Genomic DNA, 11696 nt, shown 5'->3' with positions numbered 1-11696 from the left:
GCGTTTTATTAGTAGGGGGTAAGGTGAGGGGGTGTGCACAGGCCTGTCTGGAAGAAACATGGAGAGAGAGGAAGTGGGTCTGGCGTGTCTGCTTTTCAAGGTCACTACGTGCATGCATTGGGGGCTAATGTGGCCATGCCATGTGTACATTACGTGGCCAGGCTGCGCATGCGCATAAGGCCCTGGATGACTTGACATTTTGCCTGAATGCTGATGGTGCAGGTAGGGCCAACCCTGGAAATGCTAACACCTGGGATGATTGGGCATTTTGCCTGAATGCTGATGGCCACGTGGGTGGCCGTGAGGCCCAGAAATGACAACCGTGCTAGCGACCTTCAAGGACCTTGCTCCTTCCTGGGCAGCATTGTTAGCCTTGCCTTATTCCTCTGTGGGCCACTTGTCTAACAGCAAGCAGGAGTTGCTGACTGGTAGCCTCAGGGAAACAGCAGACAGTAGAAACACATACCAGACTCGAAAGACTTTATTTTTACCTAATATCCAGCAGGATTTCTGCAAAAATTACGAGTTCAGCACACTTTCATGGAGAAAAGCTACTTGAAATACAATTGAGACAATTTAAAATAAAAAAATTCTCTCATGTGTACAGAAGAGCCAGTAAACAAAACAAAATAAGAAATGAAGTAAGAACAAAACCCCAAGTTCTATATAGCATATTCCTCCTCTTCCAGGTTGACGCTCCATGGACAACTGGGGGACATGGCTCCGGAACACAGGGCCCTCACACTGCCAAGAACACACCCCTCACTCGGGAGGTGGAGGCAGGAGGACTGGACAAGTTCAAGGTCACCCACTGCTGCACAGTGAGACTGAGGATATTTGGGATCCACGAGACTCTGTCTTAATAAAACAAACAAACAAACCAAAAGGCAAAACCAGAACGCCCACGTGACCTGTAGAGGAATTCTGTTCCAGGCAGGGCAGTGAGCCAAAGCGCTTGTTGTTGCGGTCTCTGGAAAATGCAGATTCCGGACATCGGAAGTTGCCTCTGTCAGTTCTTAGACCTCGCCTAGGTCTAAAAATAGGTGTTCTCGTGATCGGAGTTGTTGAGCTGCAGGTATTCCAAAGTGCCTTTTTTGTAGCTGGCCACCCTCGTGGGCCTCCGGCTCTTCGTGCCCGAGGCCTCTCTTTTCTGTAAGGAGCTGATGATCATGTCTGAAAACTCTGTTTGCAGACGCTGTTGGTTCTCCCTGAAAAGTGTGTGGAGAGAGAAAACCTTGTCAGTAATCCACCCAGAATGTTCCTTAGCCTCAGATCCAGTGGAGTACAAAATCACCACTGCCTTCAATGATTGCAAACTGGTTTCCCTGCTGTGTGCCAGTGCAAGACTTCGAAGGCAGGAAATGGATCTTTCTCTTTCAAAGTGAAACATGTTGCTAGAACTGGGGGACATGGTAGAGACCCCAGGGGGAGATCAGGACGCTACCACACAGCCCTGGAAATACACTGGTTCCCCACGTAGCTGTGGATGTGGGGATTGTTTGGAGAAGGCTAAACAGGTCTCCAAAGTTTAGAAAGATCTGGGCAGTCCTGGTTTGAAGTCGGGCTTCCCAGGTTGACTCGGCATCTCTAGTGTCCTGTCTTCTGTCTGTCTGGCCTCTAGGCCTCTGAACAATAGGGTTTCTCTTCCAGCCAAAGCCATCAACACAACAGCAACAGGGCTGAGGGCAGGAGGCCTGCTAATGGAACAGGACAACTTGAGTCACTGTCAGAACTGAAACCTGCTCGGTAGATATGAGGTCTTCCTCCTATCATAAAGAGAATGCAGACTCCATGTTAAGTCCCAGGAGCATGCTTTAGGTGAGGCTGGTGCTGTCCTCTTTAGGGACACCAGCAGACAGGAGGAGGCAGGAGTGGAAATGTATAGTGCTCTTTGCTTCTAGCATCTTCTATCCTTGCTATTGTTGTTTGTTTATTGTGTATGGGTGCTTTGCCTGCTTGTGTGTCTTGTACCATGTGTGCCTGGTGCCCAGGTAGCCAGAGAGGGTGTCTGGAACTGGAGATACTGATAGTTGTGAGCTGCCATGTGGGTGCTGGGAACCAAACCTGGGTCTTCTTGACTCAAGTCCTCTGAAAGAGCAGCTAGTGCTCTTAACCTCTGAGCCATCTCTCCAACCCCTATGTTCTGTTCTTCTAAGAAGCAAATAGGTATGAAATGAGCTCCAAGCTGCTTCTGCTCTCCTGAAGAAACCAGAAATACAACCCTAGCTTTCTGATGCTTCATGAGCAAAATTTAACCAGCTTTGAGCAAGCGAAAGGAATGCTTTTCATTATTTTTATTTCTGTGTATTTCTGTGTCTGTGTGAATATCTGCCACATGTGTGTGGGTGTCTGTGGAAGCCAGAAAGAAAGTATCAGATCCCTTGGAAATTATATTGTACATCAGAAACAAACCCAGATCCGCTGGAAGAGCAGCAAGTATTCTTAACTCCTGAGTCATGTCTCCAGCCCCAAGATTTATTTTATTTTTAATTATGTGTGGATGGGGTGGGGTGGCATTATTGCAGTACTCACAGAGTCCAGAGGAGGGCGACATATCCCCTGGGACTAGAAGTACACATCCAATGTAGTGATGGGAACTGAACTCAGATGCCCTGATCACTGAGCCATCTCTCCAGCACCTCCCCCCGACCCCGACTTTGTTTTTGAGACAGTGTCTGTGCAGATTAGACTGTCCTCAAACTCACAGAGACCTGCTTGCCTCTGCCTCCTGAGTGCTAGGATTAAAAGTAGGTGCCATCACCCCTGGCAAATCAAGGAGATTTTAATAGAGATAAGCTGTTTGAAATATACCTGGGCAAGGCATGGGGCCATATGCCTGGAAAGCCAGCATTTGAGAGATAGAGACAGGAAGAGAGATGGAGGTCAGTCTGGGCTACATACTGACCTTGTCTCAATCTGTATCTCTCTCTCTCCTCTCTCTCTCTCTCTCTCTCTCTCTCTCTCTCTCTCTGTACATATTTATGTATTACTTCATCTATCAATCTATCATCTTGCAACTACATCCTTGTCACAACTAGAAAATAACCCCTAGGAGGACAGAAGGAAACAGAGCCAGTGAAACAAAATGAAATTAAAATCAATGAAGAATGGAATGTCTTCCAGTTCTAGAGTAGCCTCCTTTTGCTTTCCCAGGTGGAACCTCCCTGGGACAAGGGGACAGGAGCAGCCCTGTGTGACCTCACTGAGAACACCCATGTGACTTAGGAGAGAAACCTAGCACTGCAGAGCCACAGAGGTGGTGCTTTCCATGTCACTGAGTGTCAGGAAGATACAGGCATTCTGGACACTCTTGTTCAGCAGCTGGAGAAGGGAACATTCTAGACTTTCTCACGGCCATAGGCACTTGTCAGGTTAAATACCACCAGGCAGTATCTTGTGTCCACAGACCCAGGACTTCAGACTCTTCTCCCTTCCCTGCCCTACCCAAGACTTCCTGTTCCTCTTCCTTCCTGCCCGACCCAGGGCTTCCGGCTCTCCCTCCCCACCCTCCCCAGGACTTCAGGCTCTTCTCCCTCCCTGCCACCCCTGAAGCTTACACAGTCGGTGGGGTTGGCAGGTTGTACTCTTGGTCCTTCATCCCAGTCAGCCAATATGTGGTCTCTGTCCCTCTACCCTATTGAGACAAAAGAAGGTCCCGTGAAGGCGCTGTTCTCACCTGCTGCCCCAGTGGTGATCTGTTCCAAGAGGTTCACCACCTCACATTGCTCATCAGGGTCTGTGTTTAAGCACATCACGTGTCCCTAAAATTTAGAAGAACTTAACAAATCTCCAACCAGGCTGGCCTTTTTTACTTTTCCTCCCTGCTCCTTTCTGTTTGTTTTTAAAATTTATTTTAATTAGTTAATTTATTTATTTATTTATTTATTTATTTATTTGGAGACAGGGTCTCACAGTGTGGTTCAGGCAGGTCTGGAGCTCACTATGTAACTCCAGTTGTCTCAAACTCACAGCAGGTCTCCTGGTTCAGACTTCCAAGTATCCAAATTTCGGCATGAGACACCATGCCCAGCCAGATTAACTGTTTTAAAATACAGTTTTCTTTCCCCCTAGAAGGTATTTCAGATTATAGTTTAGCAATATTTTAAGAGCCCTACCTTAGAAACAAAGATATTCAGGCCCAAGGAGAAGGCTCATTTGGAAAGTTCCTTCTGTGAGAGAGTGGGGACCTGAGTTCAGATCATTAGCACCCCAGTACAAAGTGGGGTGCAACCCCCATTCTGGGGAGCAAGGACAGGTGGGTTCCTGGAGCTCACTGAGCAGCCAGTCTAGTCAAATCAGTGAGCCCCAGGTTTAGCGGGAGACCCTGCCTCAGAAAGCAAGGTGAGGACAGCAGGTTAGATACCTCACTGCTAAAGGCACTTGCCACGAAGGCCTGACAGTCTGAATTCAATCCTTGGACATGCATAGAGGTGGGAAGAGAGACAACAGACTCCACAGAGGTCTCCTCTGGTGAACACACACACACACACACACACACACACACACACACACACACACACTAGTGTATGTATAAGTACATTTTAAAGAAAGGGAGAAATCCACCTACACAGTTCTGTGCCAACAAACAGAAATAGCATTTTAGGGGGATGATCTTGGATTAGTAAATGTACTTGTGGAAGACTCACAAAAACTGAGTGTGAGTGTGTTTTTAGACAATTTTACGTAAAAGGTGACATTTTCCAATTTGCGACTGCAATATACATGCCGCAGAATTTGAGGGTCCTAGAGAAAAAAGCACAATGTCTGGTCAGTTTCTGGCTCAGCCCAGTTGTGAAAAGATTCTGGAAATTTTTAAAGAGCATCTGAGAGCCGGCTGGGACAACTGGTGGCGTCACAGGGCAACTGTGTTAATAATGAGAAGCAAGGTGGGGAAGATGACTGGTGAGAGGACCCAGCTCTGGATCCCCCAAACCCACATACATGCTGGGTGGGTGTGCACCCTCCCCATAGCTCCAGCCTCAGAAGACAGACACAAAAGCCCTGGCCAGGCCAGATATCTAGATGAGCCGGATCAGTCATCTTCAGGTCTGAATGAGAGACTCTGCTTCAAAGAACAAGGGACAGACCTGACATCAGCTTCAGGTCTCTACACTGCAAGTGTACACACATGTAAGTGTGCTCTCACATATGCACATGTACACAAGAGAGAAAAGTGAGACTATATCCTTGATTGTCCAACATCTATGTGTCCAAACATCAGAATGCTCGTTCAAAGTTCTAGGACAGGTTCCAAAGCTACATAGAGAAACCCTGCCTCAAAAAAACCAAAAAACCAACCAAACAAAACAAAAACAAAAAACAAAAGTGGAGTTACAGATGGTAGTGTCCCACCATGTGGGTGCTGGGAATTGAACCTGGCTCTTGTGCAAGGGCAGCCAGTGCTCTTAACCTCTGAGCCACCTCTCCAGCTTGACAGCAATGCTTCACAGCACAGAATATCTAAAGAGCTTGCTGGAGCACAGAACAGTTCTGGGTTCACATGCATGGGTGTACGCTCTTTCTCTAGGGACGATGGTGCTAGGGGCCTATGCTGGAGGTAGGGACCTCCCTGCAGGGAGGACGGGAAGGATTCTTCGGCTTTGTCTTTTCTAACTTTCTTGGTGGAGGGTCACTTGTGGCCCACAAGTGTCTGCATGCTTGCTCACACGTCTGCAGCCTCCTTACCTTTAAGTATGTCTCCCCTCTCACTTCATACAGGAACTGGCAATCTGTTCTCTTCAGGATGGCAATAGTGGAACTGCTCATGTGAATCCTCAGGGCTGGAAATACAAACCAGATCAGTGAGACTCTGCCCATGTGGAAATCCGATATGGCCATGTCTGTTTCTCTCCGATTATAGGTGTCAGTAACACCCTAAGCATCTATCTCCATCTCGGAGAAACATATATGGCTATTTTAGAATGGCACTTTAAAAACAGTGTCAGTGAGAAGAGAAAATACCACCCATGTGGGCAAAAGGGTCTGACACTGTGTTTTGAGGGCTTTGTCACTCCTGAGTTCTGGTCACTGAGTCTCATTGCAGCTCGGAGTGGGAATGCTGAACCTGGCTTTGGATGGAGATTCTCATCCTGGGCTCAGGCTTTGGCTGAACAGTCTGCAGTTTGAAGTCCAGTGGACAGCTAAGGTGCTATGAACAAGGTCAAGAGTTGGGCTCTGGGCTTTCTCAGTGTTTCCTTTTTGGCAGCACCATTATCCTTCTGAAAAACAAGTGATGATAGTATCCCATCCAAAGGCTTGTGGGATGCTCAACAGCCACACCATGAGCCGCCACACACACAAAAAAGTGATCAGAATGGTGGACACCCTCCGTGGACCAGACGACTGCCAAGTGCTCAACACTGCATCATCTGAGTCCTGCCCAGAAACTCTCCTGACAAGATTAGCATCTCATCCCCTGTGTTCACCTTCCCAGGGCCTTGAAAGATGGAGTAACTTACCCTAACATATGCAGGTGGCAGCTAACACAGTTTTTATTTTAATCTAAGTCTGTTTGGCTACTGCCTCATTCTTGTCTTGATGATTTGATTTGTGGCACATGCTAAGAACAGATTGCCAGTCTAACTACCAAAATCTTGTTTTGGATCCCGTTTTTGCCATCTTTTACCCATCATCTACCACGGCTTTTCTCCCCGCTACTGGACATTTTTCTTCTTATCACTATCCAGCATCTACTGTGTGTAGCACAGGGTTCCTCAATTTTGCCAGACATATGCCTTTGTAAAATGGCAAAAACTGATCCAATCTGAAGAGGAACATGAAACCTTTGTGCAGCAACAGATTCATAGACACTTTCTCTCTGCTAAAATCAGTTTCTAGAAAAACCAAATAAACAGGAAAGACGAATGGGAGCCACGGTGAGATTGGTCCATATCTTTCCCATTGGATATCACACAGTTACATAGATCTATGCTAAAGTTCATGGCTATTCCAGCTAGAACATTCCTGAATTCACTGCACATGGACCAAAACCACAGAAACAGTTTAAAACTGAAGGGGAAAAAAGGCTAAAACAACCAGCAGTAAATACAACAAAATCAAAAGTGGCAGTCCTGTTAACACAGGCTCAAGTCTAGCCCATGTGAGGGATCTATCGCCGTTCGCTGATACTTTGCATCTCAGCACTATGCAGTGAGCTCTTCAAATGTGTCTCCTGGAGGAGAGAATCTCTGTTCCCTGAGGAAAACAGCAATCCCCCTTCTTACGGAGGCCGGTGGACTCCATCCTAGAGGCGGTGTTGACAGTATCTCCAAATAGGCAATAACGCGGCATCTTGATCCCCACAACACCAGCAGCACAGGGGCCTGGAGAGAAGGAAGGAGGAGGTGTCATTGCACATGGAGAATGGAGTTGGGATGGGCGAGCCTCCCTCACATCAGGTCAGGAGGCATGGAGACGTGGCTGAATATGTGTGGATCCTTTAATGGAGGAATGCACACTCTCAGGTTTTGGTTATAGCCAAGAACACTTACATTTTCACTGGACACAAAGGCACTCAGAGGTTCAGGTCACAAAAATGCCAACATTTAAAAATCAAGGGCTGTCGAGAAGGGCTCGGGGGACCCCACAGCTTGCCTGCTGTTCTGAAGTACACAACCCTGAACTCTGGATTGCTAGAAGGAACCACAGAGTGGAAGACATAGTTGCCTATGGTTTGTATAATGGTTTTATTTCTAGGGTTGGTGGCCTAAAGGGAATGCTCAGAAGACAAGGACTTAGCAGAGTCTTCCATAAGCACTTTGGGCCACACAAATGCTACTGGATGAAGTCTCTGTCACAAGGATGTTCTAACATGCAGAACGAAAACCAAGACAAGAGTGTGCGTTTTATTTTCATGGGTGGGCGTTGTGGACTTTGGTTCCTTAAGCATACACGGCCACAGTCTTGATGGGAGCAGCTGTTGATGCTCCTTTAGAGGAGAGTCCTTAGACCCTTATCTGAGATTGCAGCCCCTTCCGTCTCTCCCTTCTTCCCTCCGTCTCCCCCGTGTCTCCCTCCCAGTCGTGGCTCTGCCCCAGTCGCACGTGGTCTAGGAAGATGCTACAGTATGTGTATGAGGTGGGAGACCAGTGAAAGCAGGGACCCCATCTACGCAGCTGTAGAGAGAGCCATCATCCCTGGGACTGTTGAGTGATGTGGTTATGTGGGGTCACCCAAACTGTTGTAAGTAAACCCCATAAACTACTCGCTGGCCCACCAAGCTAGGCGTGTGTGACAGTGCTTCTTTGGCTGGTCACTAGTACTCTCCCTGGTAGCTGCCCTGAGTAAATGTCCACAGCTCCCCAGGAAAGAAGGGTCATCGCATCAGGGTTTGTGGGGATGACTGGATGCAGAGTTAAATATCAACATGGAAACTGAAGACTGGTTTTCCAGCTAGAGCAGAGGTTCTCAACCTTCCTAGTGCTGCGGCCCTTTCATATATTTCCTTACAACCATAACCCCAATCCCCAACCATAACACTCTTTTTGTTGCTCCTTCATAACTGTCATTTTGCTACTGTTATGATTTGTAAATATCTGCGTTTTCTGATGGTCTCAGGCAACCCCCCCAAATGGGTTATGGTCCACAGGTTGAGAACCACTGGGCTAGAGGGACTTACTAGCTCTCTGATTAGCTTTACAAAATGAGACAAGGTCTCCCCACGTCATTCTGGCTGTCTCGGAACTCACTATGTAGACTGTTGGGGGCCATGGCAAAAGTAACCTTGGACCTGTAAGAGACTTGGGCAGAAGCTGCCAGTATAAACACACCATTTTAGAAGAATAGCTGCCTTCAATCCTTTCCTCCCTGATACATAACGTCTGGGCTCATGAAGTAGCTTATAGAAGGAAAGATACATTTCATGGTCAGGTTACCTAGCAACCCTTCCCCCTTTCTAACCCACCATCTAACACCTGCACCCTGCAACCTTGGTAACCTCCTGCACCCTCAAGGACTCATGCACTGGGACATTCCTCAGCCTGGTTATCAGGCAAGTAGCCTCAAACGACCTCTCCCATTTTATTTTATTTTAAAGATAGTATTCTTTCCTTTATATATAAAAAAGAGCTTACTTTTCATTGCATGTATGTGTCCATTTGGGTGCGGGTAGGTGCACATGAACTCAGATGGTGGAGGAGGGGAGAAGAGGGCATCAGATTTCCTGGAGCTGGAGTCACAGGTGGATGTGAGCTGGCCGGCATGGCCGCTGGGAACTACACTCAGGTCCTCTACAAGCGAGTACACTTTCTTAACTATTGAGGCATCTCTCCAGCCCCAGGACTGTAGTATTTAAATGAGATATGAACAGGAGTTGGGACTGTGTGGGGGGAGGTTATAAGTGAGATAGCAGACGTTATGATTTAAATGGGAAGTCCAGAACTTCTTGCTTTCTGGGGCAGTCAATGTTTGTATACCCAGCAGCTGACAGTGCTATCCATGTATTGTTTCAAGTGTTCTCTGGGGACTGGGTCTAAATGTGTCAGGATGTGTAATGAACCCCATTTTTGGCACTCAGAATTTAAGAAGTCTCAGGTGAAAGACCAACCACATCAAGACGCTCTTGTGCGTCCTACTGTGAGTGATCCCCACTTGCTAGAATGCCCAACTCCTTACCTGAATGAACTCCAATGCGAATCCACACTGGAAGGCCAGGGAGATGCTCCAACTCAAAGGTCCCCATGAAGCTGAGGATGTCCAAGGCCATCTTGGAAATGTCTACTGCATGTCGGTTACCGTTTCTCATAGGCAAACCGCTGGCCACCACGTAGGCATCACCGATGGTTTCTACCTATGGGAACACTTTCTCATCAGTGTCTCTGCCCCGTGGGAAGACACCAGAATTGAAAAGGAGCCTGCATTGAATGCACATACAGATAGGGGTTGGGAGCTCAGTATGAGCTCAGTCTGTCCTCCTCGTCCAGGGCAGTTCTATGCTGGTTTCTCCAGGCTCTTTTTTTCCTCCCTGGTAGTCTAGTTAACTGGATGAAAAAACAGCTTTGGAAGATTTCAATCATACAAAATCGTTTCATAATTATGTGACAGTGACAGTTCTGTAAATGTTGGAATAATCTGGTTGCGGTGCTGCAGGCATGGCTCAGTGATTGAGACCACCTGCTGCTCTTGCAGAAGACCAGGGTGCAGCTCCCAGCATCCACATGGCGGCTCACACCTGCTTGTAACTCAAGTGCCAGGGAATTAGATGCCATACAGTGGCCCCCGTGGGCACCTACATGTAAGTGGTGCAGACAAGGAAGCACACACACACAGTCGTGCATTTAACAACTCAAACTAAAACTAATTAAATAGTCCGACTGACCCTCTATGATTTCAGTAATGTACTAAATTACCAGAAAAGTCATCTTTATCTCGATCATTTTTCTACACAGTATTTTACTAGCATAAAGCATGTTTACTGTCTTGTGCTGTGTTTATCACAACTCCACTGTCTCCATTTCATTTGCAGTCAGCTGCAAATGCTGTCCATTGCTTTGGAGGTGATTTGAAACTCTGTCATTTCCTCTACGTTTGTCACCTAATATTCATTTTTGCTATAATTTGTTCCTCCGTGCTACTTCTTAAAACTGGGGCTGGGGGGCATCTTGACATTTGACCTTTCTTAATTCTCCCAGATAGCTTTCATTTCAGCTTGGATTCAAACACCTCTTCAATAAGTGTTGGAGATCTATTTATTTATTTATTTATTTATTTATTTATTTCCGTGTGCATGTCTGTATGTGCCTATGTGTGGGTCTGTGACATACATGCAGCTGCCTGGGGAAGCTAGAAGATGGCGACAGATCCCTTGGAGCTAGAGTTACACACAGTTCTGAGCCCCCTGACTTGAGTGCTGGGGACCAAACCCAGGCCCTCTGCACCAATAGGAAGCACTATTAGTCAGTCTCTTGTTACTTGTGGGTGACAGAAGTTGTAAATAACAGGAGCAACTGTGCCAGGCTCTGGTGGCCTTGGGCTGCCCAACTGTCTCAACCTGAGGGCAGGTCCGTTACCTTGTAGACATCGTGGTGATCCACAATCTGGTCAAAGCTCTTGTAGATGTCATTAAGCATGTCCACCACCTCCATGGGGGTGCTGTACTTGCAGATAGTGGTGAAACCGACAATGTCACTGAAATAGATTGTGACTTCTTCGTACAGCTCTGGTTCCACAATGCCTTTCTCCTTCAGGGACTTTACCACCAGCCTAGATGAAGGAGGGGGAGACTACTTTTAACCTCTCTAGAGTTTTCTTGCCTTATATAAACAATTCAGATTGTAGCAACTGTCAACAGAATTCAAAATTTTGAGATTTGTAATGAATTCCAGTGAGTGTCTAGGAAGCAAAAGAACAGACTGCATATAATGTGTGTATGAATACATTGCCCAAACATGTGTGTATGTATTTGAACTTGGATGAATACTGTCTAACTCTAATACTTACACATGTCTACTTTTTACCTCTCCATTGATAATGAAATTCAAACAAGCACAGCACCATATTCAGAAGGCTAGATGAGGAATGTGTCACCCACATAAGAAACTGACCCCAAGGCTGTGAGCACTGCTTCTCTCATCAAAGCCAATGGTTCTACTCCTTTCCTGTCCTTCACGGCATTTTTGAATATCATGCCACATGAATAATGCATGCAATGTTAATTTTAATATATTTGAACCAGGATTTATTGGATATTTTGAACTATA

General features: G+C 46.7%; 1 protein-coding gene across 1 annotated transcript in view; it reads right to left on the bottom strand.

Moving 5' to 3' along the window:
* Positions 1–545: 545 nt before the first annotated feature.
* The window catches only part of Gucy2c (guanylate cyclase 2C), a 71133-nt gene continuing 59982 nt past the window's right edge, over positions 546–11696 (bottom strand). Inside the window, exons 22-27 of the mRNA XM_027429909.2 lie at positions 11007–11199; positions 9613–9787; positions 7224–7322; positions 5686–5780; positions 3558–3634; positions 546–1208 (exon numbers count right to left, since the gene is read on the bottom strand). Of these exons, the coding sequence (XP_027285710.1) occupies positions 1034–1208; positions 3558–3634; positions 5686–5780; positions 7224–7322; positions 9613–9787; positions 11007–11199 (814 nt within the window). The 3' untranslated portion in view covers positions 546–1033. The remainder of the gene's footprint in view (positions 1209–3557; positions 3635–5685; positions 5781–7223; positions 7323–9612; positions 9788–11006; positions 11200–11696) is intronic.

The sequence above is a fragment of the Cricetulus griseus genome, chromosome 8 (genome assembly GCF_003668045.3).
Source record: "Cricetulus griseus strain 17A/GY chromosome 8, alternate assembly CriGri-PICRH-1.0, whole genome shotgun sequence".
Classification (NCBI taxonomy): Eukaryota; Metazoa; Chordata; class Mammalia; order Rodentia; family Cricetidae; genus Cricetulus; species Cricetulus griseus.
The sequence above is the reverse complement of the archived record's forward strand: the minus strand, read 5'-3'. Positions and strand labels throughout refer to the sequence as shown.